This window comes from Capra hircus, chromosome 2, assembly GCF_001704415.2.
Source record: "Capra hircus breed San Clemente chromosome 2, ASM170441v1, whole genome shotgun sequence".
Taxonomy (NCBI): Eukaryota; Metazoa; Chordata; class Mammalia; order Artiodactyla; family Bovidae; genus Capra; species Capra hircus.
This window is the reverse complement of record NC_030809.1, coordinates 99,841,201-99,863,083: the sequence shown is the minus strand read 5'-3', so window position 1 is coordinate 99,863,083 and position 21,883 is coordinate 99,841,201. Positions and strand designations below refer to the sequence as shown.

At 39.1% G+C, this 21,883-nt stretch overlaps 1 protein-coding gene across 2 annotated transcripts in view; it reads left to right on the top strand.

Moving 5' to 3' along the window:
• The window catches only part of PLA2R1 (phospholipase A2 receptor 1), a 125,303-nt gene that overhangs the window by 25,385 nt on the left and 78,035 nt on the right, over window positions 1-21,883 (top strand). For both annotated transcript variants that reach the window (XM_018063574.1, XM_018063573.1), the window contains exons 4-8: window positions 10,686-10,859; window positions 15,833-15,946; window positions 16,434-16,577; window positions 19,929-20,123; window positions 21,240-21,397. In XM_018063574.1, coding sequence (XP_017919063.1) covers window positions 10,686-10,859; window positions 15,833-15,946; window positions 16,434-16,577; window positions 19,929-20,123; window positions 21,240-21,397 — 785 coding nt within the window. The remainder of the gene's footprint in view (window positions 1-10,685; window positions 10,860-15,832; window positions 15,947-16,433; window positions 16,578-19,928; window positions 20,124-21,239; window positions 21,398-21,883) is intronic.

The following is a 21,883-nucleotide window of genomic DNA, read 5'->3' as shown; positions in this document are numbered from 1 at the left end:
ATCTGGTGATGTCCATGTACAGAGTCTTCTCTCATGTTGTTGGAATAGGGTGCTTGCTATGACCAGTGTGTTCTCTTGGCAAAACTCTGTTAGCCTTTGTCCAACTTCATTTTGTACCCCAAGGCCAAATTTCCCTGTTACTCCAGGTATTTCTTGACTTCCTACTTTTGCATTCCAGTCCCCTATAATGAAAAGGACATCTTTTTGGGGTGTTAGTTCTAGAAGGTCTTGTAGGTCTTCATAGAACTGTTCAGCTTCTTCAGCATTACTGGTTGGGGCATAGACTTGGATTACTGTGATATTGAATAGTTTGCCTTGGAAATGAAGAGATCATTCATCGTTTTTGAGACTGCATCCAAGCACTGCATTTGGACTCTTTTGTTGACTATGAGGGCTACTCCATTTCTTCTAAGGGATTCTTGCCCACAATAGTAGATATAATGGTCATCTGAGTTAAATTCACCCATTCTAGTCCATTTTAGTTCACTGATTCCTAACATGTTGACATTCACTCTTGCCATCTCCTGTTTGACCACTTCCAATTTACCTTGATTCATGGTGTTGGAGAAGACTCTTGACAGTCCCTTGGACTGCAAGGAGATCCAACCAGTCCATCCTAAGGGAGATCAGTCCTGGGTGTTCACTGAAAGAATTGATGTTGAAGCTGAAACTCCAATACTTTGGCCACCTCATGCGAAGAGCTGACTCGTTTGAAAAGACCCTGATGCTGGGAAAGATTGAGGGCAGGAGGAGACAGTGACAACAGAGGATGAGATGGTTGGATGGGATCACCGACTCAATGGACATGAGTTTAGGTAAACCCCGGGAGTTGGTGATGGACAGGGAGGCCTGGTGTGCTGCAGTTCATGGGGTCACAGAGTCGGACACGACTGAGTGACTGAACTGAACTGAACTGATGGACCTAACATTCCATCCCTATGCAATATTGTTCTTTATAGCATCAGACTTTACTTCCATCACCAGTCACATCCACAACTGGGTGTTGTTTTCGCTTTGGCTCCATCTCTTCACTCTTTCTGGAGTTATTTCTCCACTCTTCTCCAGTAGCATATTGGGCACCTACCGACCTGGGGAGTTCATCTTTCAGTGTCCTGTCTTTTTGCCTTTTCGTAACTGTTCATGGAGTTCTCAAGGCAAGAATACTGATGTGGTTTGCCATTTCCTTCTCCAGTGGGCCACGTTTTGTCAGAACTCTCCACCATGACCTGTCCGTTTTGAGTGGCCCCGCACGGCATGGCTCACAGTTTCACTGAGTTAGACAAGGCTGTGGTCCATGTGATCAGTTTCATTAGATCATGCATCTAAGCTACTTATCATAGTACCTGGTGCTCACCAGGATCACTACCACCATCATGTCCCATTAGATCTAACATCCTCTCAACATGTGCTTCTGAATCAATGATCCTCCCTCTTTATCGTCTTTGTCACCAGCACTACATTAAGCGTAGTGTTAGGACCTAGATCCCTCTCTCCAAAGAACTTGGCCCAGATGGAATACAGGACAGACTGATTTGTTCCATGCCTGGAAATGCAGACTACACTTGATAGGACGCTGTAGAATCATATAGTTTAAAATGTAGATCCTTGTCCGGTCCTGGAGATGCAATGAGTATTTGCATTTTTGACAAATGGCCCAGGTGATCCTGTGGCCCATAATTCTTCATCAGACAATTCACAACATGCAAGTAATTCCACATAACATCTATATACAGGGGTGATATTAAGACATTTAGCAACCAGTTTGGTATGGGCTATTGGCCAATTCAAGTGGAGACCTTGATATGGGGGCTTGGAGCCCTGGACACCCACTACTGGTATTAGCCCCTTATCTGCTGTAATGTGAGGGGATGCTGAGGCAGCAAGAGGCACTTGACGAGCTCAGGAGAGCAGCTCTTCACCGATCAGCATGAAAGTATTTCATTATTTATTAACTGTCAGATCACTAGCCTTCTCTATCTGAATCTGAATGTCTGTGTGGAGGAATATGTGCATGTAATCCCTATACTCCTTAGATCCTTGAGTCTGATGTCACATTCTTTACATCATCTTCTCTTTCCATTTCCATCTCCAATAGATGTCATTATTAAAAGTAAATAAACAGAGCCCTGGTTTGAGTTTCCTGAGTCATACAGCAAATTCCCACTGGCTATCTATTTTAGATATGTTAGTGTATCTGTTTCCACGCTACTCTCTCCATTAGCGGGAAGAAGGCTCAAGAGGGAGGGGATATATATATACGTATGACTGACCTATGTTGATGTGTGGCAGAAACCAGCACAATATTGTAACTCAAACATCTTACAATAAAAAATTTTTAGGAAAGTAAATAAGCAAATATTAATAAAAGTAAGATGTATTTCACATAGCCCTCATACTATTTTTTTAACTATACTAGTCTCCTTGATGGAGAAGGAAATGGCACCGCACTACAGTACTCTTGCCTGGAAAATCCCATGGACGGAGGAACCTGGTAGGCTGCAGTCCCTGGGGTTGCTAAGAGTTGGACACGACTGAGCGACTTCATTTTCACTTCTCACTTGCATGCATTGGAGAAGGAAATGGCAACCCACTCCAGTGTTCTTGCCTGGAGACTCCCAGGCACAGAGGAGCCTGGTGAGCTGCCGTCTATAGGGTCGCACAGACTCGGATAGGACTGATGCGACTTAGCAGCAGCAGCAGTCTCCTTGAGATTCTCCAAAGAGCACTGTCACCATCCTCTGTCACTTTTAGCCAATTATGGTTTCCCATGTGGAAGCCTGGGTTTAGTGGTGCCCAGGCTTTTAGATCCCTGGACTATCTATTTGTTCAGGTTCCTACAGTTCAGAGACATCCTCCACTTGACAGCCTGCCGGATTGCAGAGAGAATGTTTATTTGTACAGTGCTAAATTACAGTTCCAGTTTTCTTCCTTTCTTTTACTTTTGGTTCCTGGTGGCCAGCATAATAATGTGCCAGAGACTGGAATCTGAGCATGCTGATTGCTTTTTCCATGGGGTCAGGAAGTGGACAGGACAGAGAGATTAAAGCAAAGATTCATACTACTGTATCTCATCTTTCTTATTCAGAAATTTTTTACTATCTCAATGTATAATAATGCCTTTATTTTTAAAAAGTTGATTGTAAGTGAACATAGTGTAAACTTAGTCCCAATAAACACATACTAAAACACATGAGCAGGGAGGGATGTGATAAAATTTCTGTTGCTATAGATCTTCAGGAACAAGGATGACATAAAGGAATCTCTCTGGTTTTATTTAGAGGTGATTCTGAGTCATACTATATCTGTCCTGATTGTATATCTTACACAGCTGGAGAGTCAGGCTTAGTTAGTTTGAGATATTTTTAGGATACCAGCCTTTGGGTGAAAGCTTCCCCAGTGGCTCAGCATTTAAGAATCTGCCTGCAGTGCAGGAGACACAGGAAACACGAGTTTGACCCCTGGGTCAGGAAGATCCCCTGGAGGAGGAAATGGCAACCCACTCCAGTATTCTTGTCTGGAAAATCCCATGGATGGAGGAGCCTGGCAGGCTCATTGCTCTGGAACCTCATTCACCTGATACAGTTTTTATCAGTAATTTGAATCATAGAGCAGATTGGTACCAATTTAGATGTACGACTTCCAACCTCTGCTTCATCAGCAGTATTATTATATCTCTCTTCTCAAGCTTCTATCTCACTCCCCAAAGGGCCATATAAATCTTTTTTCTCCCCTGACTTTCTAACCTTGCCCTACATTCTCCTTCCAAACCCTTAAGGGCCAATTTCAAAGAAAATAGGATCCCTCAGAGGGGAAGTTTTGACAACTTCCTGCTCACAGGCCTGCTCTTTAAGCCTACCATGGTTTGGATCCATCTCTATTTTCTCCCTCCCAAGCAATAGTGGTCCTCCTCCTACTGAGGGTGAATCTCTCCACCTGGACTCTGGAGCCTCCCATCCAATCTTCTCCAACTTTATCTCAGTGTTTCTTAAAGCATGGTCCCTGTTCCAGATTGGACAGGGAGATGTAACACTATCTCTCTTTGCAGATGTCATGATCTTGGATATATAAAATTCCAAAGAATCCACTAAAAAACTACTATAATAAACTCATTCACAGGATACAAGAGCTATATACAAAAGTCAATTGTACTTTAATACATAGCGATGAACAATCCATAAGTTAGATTAAGAAAACAAATCAAAAAAAGAGAAAGAAGTCCATTTATCCTAACATCCAAAAGAATAAAATACTTGGGAAAAATTTAACAAATGACATGAAAAACTTACATCTAAAAACTACAAAACATTGAAAGAAATTGAAGAAAATTAAATAAATGGAAAGACATCCCATGTTCATGTGATCAGAAGGCTTTTTATTGGTAAGATGGCACTACTACAGCAATCTCTATCAAATCCTAGCTGACTCCTTTGCAGAAATTGACACTCTCTTCCTAAAATTCATATGGAAATTCAAAAGACCTAGAGGAGCCAAAATAATCATGAAAAAGAAGAAAAAAGTTGGAGGACTTAGATTTCTCAATTTCAAAACTTATGGAAAGCAACACTAATCAAGACAATCAAGACAACCGTCAAAATGGAATAAAACTGAGAGACCCACACTTATGATTAATTGATTTCTGACAAGGATCCCAAGACAATTCAATGGGGAGAGAATAGTCTTTTCAAAAAATGGTACAAGGAAACTGGATATTCACATTCAAAAGAATAAAACTGAACTTGTCTATCACCATATAAAAAACTAACTCAAGATAGATTTTGAAAACTTATATGGAAGAGATAAGACTATAAAACTGTTAGAAGAATCGGTCAGTCAGTTCAGTCATGTCTGACTCTTTACGACCCCATGGACTGCAGCACGCTAGGCTTCCCTGTCCATCACCAACTCCCAGAGCTTACTAAAACTCATTCTTCTTAGAAGAATACATAGGGGAAAGTTTTCATGAATTCTTAGATATGACATCAAAATGAAAGCAACAAAAGAAAAAAATAGATAAACTGAACTTCATCAAAATTAAAAATTCTGTATTTCAAAGGACACAATCAAGAATGTGAAAAGACAACCCACAAAATGGGATAAAATATTTGCAAATCAGATATCTAATAAAGGACTTATATCTAGAATATATAAAGAAAGCTTATAACTCAGTAAAAAGACAAAAGTCCCAATTTTAAAACGGGTAAAATTGTCTGAATAGACATTTCTCAAAAAAAAAAAAAAAAAAGATTGACAAATGGCCAATAACCAATGAAAAGCACTCAGTATCATGAGCTATTAGGGAAATTAAAACAAAAACCACAGTGAGATACCACTTTACATCTCACAGGATGGCTACAATCAAAAAGACAGACTAAAATAACAAGTGCTGATAAGGATGTAGAGAAATTGGAACTTTCATACACTGCTGGGAGGATTGTAAAAGGATGCAGCTGCTTTGGAAACAGTCTGTCAGTTCCTTAAAAGGGTAAATATTGGGTTACCATATGACCTGCAATTCTCCTAACTAATTATCCAGGAGAAATGAAAACACATGCCCACACAAAAACTTGCACACAAATACTTATAACAACATTATTTAATAGCCAAAAAATAGACACAACCCCATGTCTATCTACTGATGAATACATTAATAACACATAGTATACCCATACAATGGGATATTATTGGGCTATATAAAGAAATGAAGTACTGGTACATGCTACAACATGGATGGCCCTTGGACACATTACACTAAGAACCCAGTCACAGAAAGACCACAGTATAATTCCATTTATGTGAAATTTTCAGAATAAGCCAGTCTATAGAGACAGAAACTAGTTTAGCGGTTTTCTTGGGCTGGGAATAAGGGTGAGGACCGAGGGAAAAGTGGGGAGTGATTGCTAATGGAGACTGGGTTTCTACAAAAGTGTTCTAAACTTGATTGTGGTGATGGCTGCACAATGCTTTGAAGATACTAAAAACCATTGAACTATATACTTTAAATGGCATGTTAATTGTATCTCAGCAAAACTTTTTTTTTTTTTTTTAAGAGTAAATGGGAGATGAGAAATTGGAGACAGCATATGTATGAAACTATGTGATTAACAGGGGTAGAGAAAAGGCAGAGACTGGGATGGGGCAGCCAAGGGAAGGAGTTATTTTGTTTCTTGTCTTTTAAGGGTGACAGACACTAAGTCATCTTTGAGTGCATCTGGAAATGATCAAAGAGGAACAGGTTGAAGATGCAGGAAAGTGAAACAATTGGTGAAATAAACATGGTCTCTCAGAAGGCAGAGGAAGTAGGGTCCAGGTCCTGGATGGATGGACTAGCCTTTTATGGATGTAAAAACAGCTTCTCCGTAGGAGAGAAGAAAGATAATACAGGTCCAAGAAGGTCGATGGATTAAGTGATGGGGAATATGAGGAGTAACCAGTCCAGAGCTGTGGACTTGGAAGAAGGCATGAGAAGTTCGGACAACAGGAAAGGTGTGAAATGAACACAGTGGCTGCTGGGAGAGCAAGCTTACTAGAGAAAACTGGTCATGTCTCCAAGAAGTATCAGGGGTGGTTGATAATGAATCAATCAGATGACTTTTCTTGGCAGTGCTCATCAGTTGGATGCAGGCACAGAGCAGGCAAATGATTGGGTTAATCTGCTGAAACAGGCTTCAGAAAGTCACTAATGACTTAGTTCTCACTGTACTCCAAGATTCGACAATAAGTAACAAAACTGACATCATCTCTTTCCTTGGGTTTCTGGGGCCCATGCCTACTAGTTTTCTTCTTTCTTTTGTGGCCACCGCTTCTCATCTTCCTTTGATATCATAGTCTCCTTACCCAACTATCTTTAGGCACTGATGGCGAATAACATGAAAAAGATGGAACATGGTACTTCCTTTGATATCATAGTCTCCTTACCCAACTATCTTTAGGCACTGATGGCGAATAACATGAAAAAGATGGAACATGGTACTTGCTTTCCTGATACTTAATTTTATCAGGAGAAACAGACAATCAATAAGCAATCACATAATGCATCATTTAATTTCAACTGTGATCAGGGCTACCAAGGAGCATGTAAGTCACTGGGAGCAGGAAGTCCTGACTTGGTTCGGTGTCCCTTTTACAGGAGATTTACTACCAACACACTTTGCAGGAAACAGATATTCAGTAACTACATGCTGAGTATATGAAAGACCAAAGAGAGAGAAAATAGTAGCTTTGTAGCTTGGAGTTGCTCTAATAGTATGTGTTTTTTGTTTGTTTGTTTGTTTGCTTTGTAAGAATTCAACCATTTTTTAAAGTGGCAAGAAAGCGTACACCTGGGACAATGACAAAGCTGTATCCTTAGGGAAGACACAAAAAGCCATACTAGTAGAGAAGGAGAAATGGCTGCATCTCAGTCATAATCTATAATAAAATCAGTATTGACTTGAATACACTTCAGCTCATTAGAAGAGAGGTGTGTTTTGAAAAGGGGAAAAATCACCTATTTAGAGCATCTTGCAAAAAAGACTTTTGGCCATCTTTCTTCAATTAATAGGAGATACAAAGATATATATGACATAGTTGTTTCTTTCAAGGAGCTCATAATTTAGTGACAGAAGAGATGATATAAAGACAACCAAAGATGCAAAGAAATATGATGGTTTACGTTAGAATTTTTGGAGAAAAAGTAAGAATACCAGCCTTCAATCTTGTTTTCTCAGTGGCTTGAAAATAAAAATTAGTTATGAAGAAAGCAAGAGGGTTAAGAGTAAGCACATGCAGATGTCTCATGCCAGGATGGGAACCTCTGGAAGTAGTCTCAGAGGCCAAGATGAGCCTGCAGGAGGTCTCCTGGGGAGTAGTCTCAGGCTGGACGCATATGGAAAGGAAAGGAAGAAAGCAGAATTGCTCACGGCCTGTGATGCAGGACTGGCGGCCCCCACATTGACCCGCAAGGAGTTCTCAAGCTGTATTTGGCCCTGGTTGGAGGGAGAGTAGGGGTCTTATAGCTCTGTGGTGACCACCATGGTTTGCAAGCTGCTCCTGAGAAGGGAGAGTGACACAGGGCAATGAGCCTCGTCAGCCAAGGCGATCGTTGAAGGAGAGGTGTCTGCTGGCAGGTGGGGAAATAAAGCTTGGTCCTGAAGGGAGATCAGAAGAGCACATCACAGTGCCCAGGCCCAGGGTGGCACTTTCACTCCATTTGTTGCCATAAGATCCTCAAATAAGATTTGTGGAGTGATACGCAAGCCATCCAGAGGAGCAGAGAAAGGACTGACTGCATAGAAGTATACATTCTTATATTTAGTTCAAACCAAATTTCAGTGACAAATGGACTGACTTGTTAGAGGATTGGGGGTATTTGTTGCAAACATTTGAGACGTTCCTTTTGATTAACCTTAAGAATTAGAACAGATAATACCAAGCCAAGGAAAAACTAACAAACCTGAGCTGTGCAATTTCTGGCACAGACAGGATCACCTGCAAGCCTTTTATCTTAACTGTTTAAGGTATTGAATTCAGGCGTTGCTGTACAGAATTCAGGTTTCTGCCAAAGGCTGTGTTTATGTAGCTCAATCCATGTGCTGTTGAAAGGGTAGGACCTTTCCTTGCCAGTTTTCGGCAAAAATGGGAACAAGATTGACTGAAGCGTCATCAGGCCTTTTCTTATCCTGTCGTGGCTTATCCTGGAGGCTTATAGTTAGGACTCGTTATCGAATCTTTCCCCGAGTCAGGAGACAAGAGGCAGGTACCGTGCACCCAGATCTCTCCTTTGACATTCTCTCCAGTCTCGTCTTCTGACCTCCTATCATCCTCTGGTAGCCAGGGGCTATTTGTACCTGCTCTTCTTAGGAAGTGCTTCAGATGTTTTCTTTCAAGCCTGTGTTTCCCAGTATTTGCATTGTGGTCCGTCTGCATTAGAATGTGGACCCTCTGCATGAGGAATACGTTTGAAAGTCAGTTTTTTGAATCCCACCCCAGACCTACCCATTCAGAATCTCTGAGAACGAGAACCAGGAATCTGTGTTTTTTCAGAAGTCTGCTAAATGATTTTCATGCACAATGAAGCACCCGCCTGCTCCTCTCTCATGGACTCAGCTCTCACACAGGATTAATAGGGCTAAAATGAAGTCTGATAATGCTTAGCATGTTGTCCCATCTCACAGATCGCGTAGCTTTTTAACTGGAAATGGTCTCTAAGGACTCAGGCTCAATGTGGAAATTTCAAACATCAGAGCAAGATGATTACTAGAAGCATCCTCCTTCCCTTCTCCTCCTTTCCTACACATTTTCCTTGGTGATATAGACTTGTCTTCTGCCCTCCTTCAATCTTGGATTCTTCTATAAATACATGTGTAGGTCACGGAACTCGGTAGACAATCTCAGATTTAATATATTTATGTTTAATAACTTCTCATTCACTCACTCAGTACTGGGGAAGGCACATTGAAACCAGACATGAAAACAAACTTCTGCATTCCCAAGGGAGCCATCTAACTAAGCATTGTGTCAAAAAGAAAGCAAACAAAAAAGATTTCATATTGTCAAATAAGTTTGAAGTATAGTGAATTAAAAGCAAGCCTTTTCTTTACTAGAGAACTTCTCAGCGCCTTTAATATGCTAGTGTACATTATGAATTCCCCAGAGGAGGTTACATATGTACTACATCCCAGCTTCTCTTGGGGAGCTCTTGAAATTGTGATACTCTATGGATTGCACTTTGGGAAAGATTGTTCTAGATTTTAGCAGATTGCCTGACCATAAGTTACTCTCTTGCTCTTGCATGGTTCACACTATCTACATTCTGAAAATTTTTGGCTGAGTTTGATTTCAGGTAATTACTATGACTGCTTAGGTTCACCTTGGGCTTTGATTTAAAATTTCATCAAAAGTACTTTTACTTTTATTTTCTGTCATTTTAAGAAACTTCAGATTTCAGATCCATGTTTCATACTTTATTAAATTTACTTTTAAGCAAACTACTAAACGCTTGGCCAGTGTTTTGCAAGGGGATTTTGTTTCTCCTTCTTTTGATTGAATGAATTTTAAAACATTTTTTAAATTGAATTATTAGTAGAGAACAGAGGAGCCTGGCAGTCCATGGTGTCGCAAATACTCGGACACCATTTGCAACTGAACAACTACAGAAGTTAATTTACAGTGAAAGAACTTTCTAAAACTAAATAGCAATGTTCCTGTTTTCAGTGCTTATTTGAAAACTTCTGTTCATTAGAGACTCCTGTTTCTACTTTATCCCTTTTAGTCTGTCTAGTGTGTTAGTATTTGCGGGGAAAAGCCTCCTGAAAGACTATTTGCATCTATCTTATATAAATATTTCAATTCATACAGTTTTCAGTATAAAGTTCTGTCTGCTTTTTAAAGAATTCAGATGTTATTTTCACAAATACTTCACTTCTATTTACTTCTCTTAAAAATGGCTACTATCATTTTCCCAGAAAGGGTCAGAGCTTCTGTATTGATAATTTATTGAATTTCCTTTAAATCTTGAACAAGTTTTACCATAAAGTGCCAGTGGGAAAACAATACAGATTTTTGTCATAAAAACCTAATAAGAATAGATAAGAGCACTGAGGTTTTAGGAATTACAAGTTGGAATCATGCCATTCAAATTAATCTCAGAAGTATATCACTGTATAGATAAAATAAGGTTAAAACGTTCTAATGGATTTTGTTTTCAGCATCCGCAGAGGTGGGCTGCGATGCGGTCTGGGAGAAGAATCTCCATTCACGCATTTGCTACCAATTCAACCTGCTTTCCTCCCTGTCCTGGAGCGAGGCTCATTCTTCATGCCAGATGCAAGGAGGTGCTTTATTAAGTATTGCAGATGAAACTGAAGAAAATTTCATAAGGAGTAAGTAGGTGTATAATGCACATTGATGTTGGTACAGTTAAAATGATGTTGTTTACAGTTATGTCCATGTATGCCAAGATGTCTTCTGGAAAAAAAAAGTCCCTTGGAAAATATTCTTTTATTAACATGGTCCAAAGTCATACCCAGAAGTTTACCCTGAACCCTGGGCCATTCCATGTGACACCTGACCATTTCTCTCTCATGTTCTCCACCTCTGAAAAGACAAGTTGAGCTCAGAGCAAGGGACCTAGGAGAATCTGCAGCTCTAACAAGTGACTATGGGAGACTTCTGAAGTTAAGTCTGAATTCCTCCTTTGGTGATTATCTTAGCCATTCTGTTTCCTTTAATAAATATAGGCTGTTTACTAATTAAACAAAATCTTACCTGTCTGTCACTAGGTGCAGTATGTAGTAGGCTTTCCAGTGGATGCCAAAGAACTTAAAATTTGATTGGCAAAGCAAAGGTACACACATGTTAACTAACACTATAAAATAATAACATAAACTGTCAAAAGAGTGCTAATAATACACAATGGAGTATTACTCAGCCGTTAAAAAGAATTCATTTGAATCAGTTCTGATGAGATGGATGAAACTGGAGCCGATTGTACAGAGTGAAGTAAGCCAGAAAGAAAAACACCAATACAGTATACTAACACATATATATGGAATTTAGAAAGATGGCAATGACGACCCTGTATGCAAGACAGGAAAAAAGACACAGATGTGTATAACGGACTTTTAGACTCAGAGGGAGAGGGAGAGGGTGGGATGATTTGGGAAAATGGCATCCTAACATGTATACTATCATGTAAGAATTGAATCGCCAGTCTATGTCTGACGCAGGATACAGCATGCTTGGGGCTGGTGCATGGGGATGACCCACAGAGATGTTATGGGGAGGGAGGTGGGAGGGGGGGTTCATGTTTGGGAACACATGTAAGAATTAAAGATTTTAAAATTAAAAAAATAGAAAACTTAAAAAAAAAAAAAGAAAGAAACTAAGTAAAAAAAAAAAAAGAGTGCTAATAAGTTGGGTCTTGTTTTTTTTTTACCTCTCACCTAAACTCTCTTCTTATTTCTCTTTTATAGGTTAAATGTTTCTAGATATTTACATAGAGCAATTTCTATTTTTTGGGAAACATTTGAAAGTGTCACAAAATTAGCCACTTTCATTAAAAGTTTCTGACTTTTTTCAAATTATATTGCACATATTTATTCTAGAATAACAATAACAAAATTATTCTAGGATAATTTTTAAAGTTCAAGTATATGAAAGAAAAACAAAAGAAAAATCTCTCATAGTTCCACAATCCAAAGATAGCCATGTTTTTTTTTTTTTCCCGCAAAAAACTCACATAAATGCAGGTATGCATACATCCACAGTATCTATGGAAAATGATATTGAATAAAAACATGAGGCAGTTGTGCAGAGGTTGGGAGCTGGGACCAAAGAGCCACCTGTGTGGGTTTGAATCCCACCTCCATCACTTACTAGCAGGGCTAAAGAGATAACTTAACCTCTCTGTGCCTCAACTTCTCCCCTCCATCAAATGAAAATAATAACAATGCCTACTTTTTGGCAGTGTGGAGTACATGTTATAGTGCAGGTGAATTTTTAGAAAGGTATCTGGCACACACAACGAACGCTCAGTGTGTACTGACCACCGAACAGCAACTATGGGTACAAATGCTTATGTAATTTATGTGTATAATGAACATCTGTCCATGTCTAGAAATAAGGAGCTACATTATAAGCTTCAGTGGTTACATAGTGATTCAAGTTAGTGATAATATATTTAGCTAATCTCCAGTATTAGATAGGGATAGGTGGATAAAATTCTTTGTTTTTATTTATTTCTTTATCGCTATTGAAAACCATCCCTGCACATACCTTTTTTAGATCCGCAATTATTTCTCTGTAAGTTTGTAGTAGTGGCTTCACTGGGTGGATGGGGAAGCATATTTTAAGGCTTTTGAAAGTCATTAATACCTTCCAGAAGAATTGTTACAGATGTGTGAACAGTATATATCGGCCGCTTTCCCCACAGACACGCAAAAGTGGGAAATTATCACTGAAACTCAGCTTGAGTGAGTCATTGCAGGAAAACACCCATCTCCAGCATCAATATTAGCCTCTAATGGTATTCATAGAAAACTTTGTGCACTATTTATGAATGATAATTGTTATCTATTTTAACTGCTGGAATATCTAATAAGAGGGTTTGGACTTCCTCATCAAACTTGAATAAAGATGAAATAGATAAGATATGTCAGAGACTTTGATTTAAATACCACAGTTTTATGATTAGATTTTGGAGATTGTTTGGGAAAACAGAAGTCTTTTTATAAAGATGGAAACTTGTTTTGACTAAGGTATTTTTTAATGATGAGAATAGTCTACTGTTTCTTGTTAATTGCTGATGAACATTAGCCATGTTACAAGGAATTATTCAAGCTGCCACAAATGCCAAGAAATAGCCACAGAAATTTAAATTTGAATTTATTATAGAATTGTGAGCCCATTTACTTGTGAAGCTAAATAGACTATTTTTGTACTTCTAAACACAGTTTATAAATTACACAGTGATTTTCTATGTATTGTTAAAACAGAGAGGTTATTCAAAATAACTCTAAGATAAGAATAATTAATGCTTAAATATTTTAAGTAGGTTACTTGAAAGCATCACTTGGCACTTGCCCCAATATGAAATGTGGAAATGTCTCCATCTTATCAATCCATCTTCCATTTTCCCTCCTGTTATGATGACAGCAGATAGATGATTTAATCAAATGGTGGTCTTCCCAGGTGGCTCAGTGGTAAAGAATCCGCCTGCCAAGCAGGAGACTCAGGTTTAATCCCTGAGTTGGAAAGATCCCTTGGAGAAGGAAATGGCAACCCACTCCAGTATTTTTGCCTGGGAAATCCCATGAACAGAGGATCCTGGCAGGCTATTTCCGCAGGGCAGCAAAGAGTCAGACATGACTTAGCAACTAAACAACAACAACAAGGCTATTGGAAGGACGAACCAAACAGACTTTAAGAAGAGACTCATGTTTATGCCACAGAATCTTGGAAGGGCAGGGCCCATGAATGTTCTGCTGTGCAGTGATTTAGGGCATCTCCAAATGATAAAACACCGTTTTCTCTTTCCTTAAAGGTTTCGGTTCTGGTTTCCCACTGTTGTATTGAGATGCCCTGTCACAGAAGGCTCTGCAGCCTTGTGATGTGAATGCACTAATCTTTGCAACCTGGGTGGCCATGCAATTGCTCGTCCCAACTGAGACCCTTTCGAGAGTAAAGGGGGCTGCCATCAATACTTATTCCGGAACTACCAGCATAAGCCATGAGTTTCCCAGGCAAACTGGGACAGACAGGCACCCTATTTATAACTCTTATCTGTCAGGGTCTCAGCCTCAGGCAGGGCCCCTGCATCTGGCTCAGAAGAAATTGAGTTCTGAAGCAGATAATCATAAGGGATCAATGCCCTGCTTTACAGATGAAAAGATTAAATGGCAACATTTAAAAGTGTTGCAAAATTAGTTACTTTCACTACAGCCTCTGACACTAGTTTTTTTAACCCCAAATTTTATAGCACAAGTAGCCCGTGTTTATTCTAGAATAATTTTTAAAGTTCACATACACAGGAAGAAAAAATCAAAGAAAAATTTCCTCTAATTCTGTAATTTTGATAACCATATTTTTCTAGACAGGCATGTCAATGCACATGTTTCAATGTAGCATTTATAACAAAAACGGCATTGAATTGAAAAGGAGGAGCTGTGGCACAGTCGTTAGGAGCAGAGGCCACAGGGTTGGCCTGCCAAGGAGACATTCTCCCACCTCCAGCTGAAGAAGCATTTGCACAGCTCATGGCCCTACCTGCTGCTGATTGCTCTGGATACCATGGTCCCTGGGATGATACTCTCCTCTTGGCCAGACAGCTCCCACTTCTTAACTGGGGAGCCATCTCCCTGCTTGCTTCAGTTCAGCTCAGTTCAGTCCAGTTCAGTTCAGTCACTCAGTCGTGTCCGACTCTATGTGACCCCATGAATCACAGCACGCCAGGCCTCCCTGTCCATCACCAACTCCCAGAGTTCACTCAGACTCATGTCCATCGAGTCAGTGATGCCATCCAGCCATCTCATCCTCTGTTGTCCCCTTCTCCTCCTGTCCCCAATCCCTCCCAGCATCAGAGTCTTTTCCAATGAGTCAACTCTTCGCATGAGGTGGCCAAAGTACTGGAGTTTCAGCTTTAGCATCATTCCTTCCAAAGAAGTCCCAGGGCTGATCTCCTTCAGCATACCTTAAATTTGAAGACTGGCCTCCCAAAACTAATAATACTTAATCTGCTTTCCTCTCCCTTGCCAGATCCCTAAAAAACAAAAAAGGTCCCCTAAATTGTTCAATTTTTTAACTGTGAAATGTTTCAAGAGTGCAAAAATTATGAAAAGTGGAAAACTCATGTCTGTATACACATGTACCCATTATACAGATTTAATAGCATTTCTTCCTATTCCTCTTGTTCAAGGCCTGAGGTAGCATACTAGAGTCCTGAGCCTCCAGACTGAGGCCGCCAGACACACATAGCCAAAGAAGGAAGACAGAGGAGCACTTTCTAGGACTGGCCCTGGGCACTTTCTCCTTCACGCTCTAGAACCCTCAAGCGCCTGAGTCGGATGGTCTCAAATTTGTAACCATGAACTCGATGGATTGATGACCGCTGAGAGGCAGCATTCCTGGGGGCCTAGATTAAGCACTTCACAGCTGCTTCCGTGAGCCTTTAGGAAACTGCCGTGTTTCTTAGGCTGGCTTTTTTACTCTGAACCACCAGGGTGGGATTTAGTAGCACTCAAACCCCTTTCTAACACTGATGGAGTTAATTTATGAATCCATGCTCCAGGAACAGGAAAACAAGAAATAAGTGTAATGTTAATTTTGTTTTTGAAATTCCATATTTCTCTTATTTCAGACCACTTGGGCAGTGAAGCAGTGGAAGTATGGATGGGTCTGAATCAGCTGGATGAAGATGCTGGTTGGCAGTGGTCTGACAGAACACCACTCAACTATCTGAACTGGAACCCAGGTACCTGAAGTGTTTTGTATACCTTTGACTGAGGACTCATCACACAGCCTAAATAGCAATATTCCCCATGTACATATACAACATGTTATTGTGAAAGTGGCTTAAAAGTGTTTTTTAAAGCCTGATTGAATTTCTATAAGGCATGCTTTTCTGAACAAGAAATGGAGACCAAGAAGGTAAGCCATTTAGCCAAGCTTTCAGAAGGATTTGGGTCAAAGCCAAGATTCTAGTCAACTGTTTTAAAAATAGCAACAGATTGAAAAATCTTTCTCTACCTTAAAACAATAAAATCAGCTGTTTCTATCTTTGGGAAATCATTTCATTGTCATGCCTGAACTTCAACTGCAAACTCATAAATATACTATCTTACAGAATTTACTACATATGCCAAAGAGAAAGGTTGTTTCCTTGATGCTAAAACTACATTTCAGTATATATTAAACTGCTTTTGCTTCTAATAGTAAGTACACAAACATTGTGTTTTCAGAAATAAATTTTGAGCCATTTGTTGAATATCACTGTGGAACATTTAATGCATTTATGCCAAAGGCCTGGAAAAGTCGGGATTGTGAGTCTACCTTGCCCTACGTGTGTAAAAAACATCTAAATCCCACTGATCATGGAGTAGTTGGTGAGTGTTTCTATGTTGTTTTTGAGTTGTTTGCTTATCTTCTCAATATATTCAAAATCCTCTATTTTTTACTAATAATTTATAATTTAAACTTATCTAAAACTAGTCTTTATACAAATAAAAATATGTAATGAGATAAGATCTGTTATTCCCAAGGCACCATAAATTTAACAAATGCATTTAGGTTTTTACTAAAAACTAAAGCAAATAACATAAATATAGAAAATATCTTCTCCCTCTCTTTTTAAAAAATTGGCATTCTTACTCATTCTGCTTAGAAAAACGAGATATGGTTCCTTTTCTATTCTAGTTGAGTTTTATTTATGATTACCATAGAAATTAAACATATAAATTAGAATATAGTTCTATAAAATTCTTTACTTCATCGATCTCCTATCATATTCTGTATCTCTTATTAGTAATATTTCCTCCTCAAAATAACAAAGCTTTTAGGTGTACCTAAGAGTTAAATACCACATAATTACAATCTAGTACCTGAAGCCCAGTTACTTCCATTCTTAAGATCTATTACTTCTTTTTAATTTTATGGAATGAATGTCTTAACTCAGTAAGTAGAGCTAAAAATATAACCATTTTTAAAAGAATCATTACCAGCATAATTAGAAACAATTCTTTAAAAAAAATTTTTTTTGTCTTTAGAAACAACAGTTCTTTTTCAGATTCTTTTCCATTATAGGTCACAACAAAATACTGAATATAGTTCCCTGTTTTATACAGTAGGTCCTTGTTCTTTATCTACTTTATATATAGTAGTGTGTATCCGTTAATCCCAAATTTCTAATTTATCCCCTTTTCCCCCTTTAGTAATCATAAGTTTGTTTACAATGTCTGTGAGTCTGTTGTCAGTACGTTCATTTGCACCATTTTTTTAGGTTCCACATATAAGTGATATCACATGATACTTGTCTTTACCTGACTTACCTGACTTAGTATGATAATCTCTAGGTCCATCCGTGTTGCCACAAATGGCATCAGTTCATTCATGTTTATGGCTGAGTAGTATTCCATTATCATATGCCATCACCATATATATACACATACATACCACATCTTCTTTATCCACTCATCTGTTGATGGACATTTAGGCTTCTTCCATGTCCTGGCTATTGTAAATAGTGCTGCTATGAACACTGGGAAGCAGGTATCCTTCTTAATTAGAGCTTTTGTCTTTTTTGTATATATGTCCAGGAGTGGGATTACTGGATCAAGTGGTAGTTCCATTTTTAGTTTCGTAAGGAACCTCCACAATGTTCTCCATAGTGGCTGCACCATTCACATTCCCACCAACAGTGTGGAAGTGTTCCTTCTTCTCTACACCTCCTTACAATTAAGCTTTAACTTTTATTTTCCTTCAAGTAGCTAAATCTAAAGATATTATGGAATATAGGGGTGGGTAGAAGAAACACTTCATCATTTTTTTCTCTAGAGATTTTTTTCATCATGTCAAAAATGTGCTGACATTGCTATGGCTATTATCAACCTGTCCCTCCCTCTTTTCCTTTCACTTTCTTGCCTCAATTTCTTCTGCCTTGATTTTTCTTTTTCTTATGCCCTCCTGCACATTCTGCTGCTCTCCATCTTTTCTTCTATTTTATTTGCTCTCCTGATCTATTAATTGAGGTCAGAAGACCAGAAATAATGGCTTAAAAGTTAAGCTAAGTTTGTCTGGATTATTTGGTGCTGTTTCAAGTCCAACAAATACTTTTGATGATCTCATCTAGTATCTTCAGACTGTGTATCCAAGGTCCTCTGGTTCCTTACTTGTCTCCATCTTTGCATCAATCAGAGAAGTTCCCATGTTTTTATCTTCCTTTTAGAGTGAAATTTAGGTTCATTTTTTTAAGAGGGTTCTGTGATTATGTTTTTAGGTTGATATTATTGATCTACCTAAATGTTCTAACGTTCTTCCACTGTGATTCTAATCTCTGTTAGAGACCTAGAAGCAATTTTGAAAGAATGTCTTGTTTCCTAAATTAGCAGTGAAGTTGTTTCCAAGTTAGTGCTGAAGGGAAGCACCCAGTTGTAGGTAATGTGAGGTGAAAGTCATTCAGTCGTGTCCAACCCTTTGCAACCCCTTGGACTGTACAGTCCATGGAATTTTCCAGGCCAGACTACTGGAATGTGTAGCCTTTCTTTTCTCCAGGGTGTCTTCCCAACCCAGGGGTCAAACTCAGGTCTCCCACATTGCGGGCAGATTCTTTACCTGCTGAGCCACAAAGGAAGCAGTTGTAGGTAATAAAATTAAGTAAAAATGCCATCATCAGCCTGGGGGCAAGCTCCTGGAACAAGACAGTCACAGTGTGTACACACACAGCTGCCTTCCCTGGCAGTGTCAAAGCACCGTGGCATTGTTCTCCTGTAAGTCAAACCCAGAGTCCATCTGAGCCCAGAAAGACCCCAGAGGCACTCAGACTGACCCTCAAAATGAAAGCTGTCATCTCTGCTCTAGAGAAAGTGGCCAGAGAATTTTGAATTCTTTTCAACTGAGAATAAATGTCTATCCCTGCACCTAATACTGTATATAAAATCTTTTAAAAACCATTTGTGTTTCATAATACTCCTCTTTCAGTGTAAAAAGACTTAAATGGCAGCTCCAACTGCTAAATTTTATATATTTTTAATTTAATTATTTTTTCTTATTGAAGGATAATTGCTTTACAGAATTTTGTTGTTTTCTATCAAACCTCAGCATGAATCAGCCATAGGTACACATATATCCCCTCCGTTTTGAATCTTCCTCCCATCTCCCTTCCCATCCCACCCCTCTTGGTTGATACAGAGTCCCTGTTTGAGTTTCCTGAGCCATACAGCAAGTTCTCCTTGGTTATCTATTTTATATATAGTAATGTAAGTTTCCATGTTACTCTTTCCATACATCTCACCCTCTCCTCCCCTCTCCCAATGTCCATAAGTCTGTTTTCTATGTCTGTTTCTCCATTGCTGCCATATAAATAAATTCTTCAGTACCATTTTTCTAGATTCCATATATATGTGTTAAAATATGATATTTATCATACAACCTAAGCGAGAGTCAGGGTATTCTGACTCTCGCTTAGGTTGTAATATCTTACCAAGTCTGCTTAACCTCTTTGTGCCTTAGCTCATCTGGAAAATAAAGCCGAGATCCATTAGACCCTAGATCTAGATCACAGTTGGGATCGCTCTCAAGTCTGAAGACCTAGAAGGATATGGTTGATATGTTCTTGTATCATATGCTTCTGTTTTCAAGTTTAAAAAATAATCACATATTGATGGTGATTTATATTGTGGGTAATAAGTAATGTCAAAATAATTGTGGAAAGTGACTTTGTTTTTTGTTGGTTCAAAAAGAAAATGATGCTTGGAAATACTATGCAACCCACTGTGAGCCTGGCTGGAATCCCCACAATCGTAATTGCTATAAACTTCAGAAAGAAAAAAAGACCTGGAATGAGGCTTTGCAGTCTTGCCAGTCCAACAACAGTGCATTAATAGACATAACTTCGTTAGCAGAAGTGGAGTTTCTTGTAACCCTCCTTGGAGATGGTGAGTGCCAAGTGTCTTTGGTTTAAGAGGTATATACATAGTAACTCTCTTTATTAGTAAAGTTGACAAGAAATTAAACTATTTTAAAGTGATCCTTTATGACACATACATCTGAAATTTCCAAATAATATCCAGGCATGCAAACTCATTGAATTTTTACATAATGCATATAAATAAACTTTGTACTATCTCACATATGCCAGATAAATTTGATTTAGGGCTTTGGGGGTTTTCTTTAAAGAGGAAAGGTAATTTCCTGAAACTTCTAATTTAAAAAACTTGAACCTGTAACTTAGTATAGTGGGTACTAGAGAGCAGTAATGTGCCGTGGCCACGTAATCCAAGCAATAAAGGAAGTTCCTAACAAAACCACTGAAATCATCGAGTAAATTGTTTTAGCGGAAAGAATCCTCAGCATCTACTTGTATGGCCCTTTTAATGCTAGGTTTTAGTTTGGAGTGAAAACCAGACTGCTGTCATTGTTCCTCACTCTGCACTGGGATGAAAGAATCCTGTGGCTGCCTCCATCTCAACAAGTCACTGGACACTCTCCCAGCCACCAGTGGTCTTTTCAACCCACCTAGACTGGCAAGCTTTATTTTATTTACTTTTCCAGACACCCCATTTCTCCCATTCAATGCTTCTAAGAGTTTCTGCTCTTTTTTTTTTTCCTGGTCGAAAGGAAAAAACAAAAGTAAAGCTAGACATTATTAAAAGTTTTTTGTTTTTTTTTAAGTGCCTTTTCTTAATTCAATCAACATTCCTATTTTCTCTTTTTAGAGGTAGAAGAAAAACAAGACTTTTCAGATTTACTTTCCATACTGTAGCACGAACTAACTAATGTTCCAGGAATCTGACTAGCTTAAGCTTTGTCCTTGCACGACTTTCACTGTCAGTCTGCCTTGCTCATAAACCTATATTGAGCAGATACGGATAGATGAATGGGAGAAAAGTTTAAGCAGGTGTTTTATAGCAAAACTTTAAACAGGTTTCTTTCCATGAAGAAACAAAGGAGCAATCACATGCAAAGTGGTATATATTGGTAACAGCCCCTCTGTGTTACTGCGTTTGCAGATACTAGGATTCTTGTAAGTAATTTACGTTAATCTCTTGCAGAAAATGCATCAGAAACATGGATTGGTTTGAGCAGCCATAAAATTCCAGTTTCCTTTGAATGGTCTAATGGCTCCTCGGTCACCTTTACTAACTGGCACACACTTGAGCCCCACATTTTTCCAAATAGAAGCCAGTTGTGTGTCTCAGCAGAGCAATCTGTAAGTTGATTCATTGTTCAATGCTCACTTCGCCGAACTTGTATTGAGAGCCACCTGGGCCAGGGACGTGGGCTGTGGCAGAGATGAACACAGACACAACGCCTCCTCCTCCTGGGGCTTCCACACTAGGCAGTAAAACACACACACTGAGAACACATGCTGGCTATAGTTGTGATGATAGCTCTGAGGACATAGGTTCAAGAGAATGAGAAATGTGGGTTGGGACAGCTTCTTCAGACAGGACAGTCAACAAAAGTTCTCTGAAGAGGTGACATTTAATATAGGACCTGAAGAACAAAAAAGTCTCTTGAAGAGCAGGAGAACATTTCAGGCAGGGGGCCCTGAAGGCAGGCCAAGGCTTGCCTTGTCTGGTAATCCAAACAGAGACCTGGGTAGTACGGCAGTAGGAATGGTGAAAGGTGGTAGGAGATGGAGCAGGAAGAATGAGAAAATGTGAGGCTTACAGGCCTGGGACCCACTAAAGGG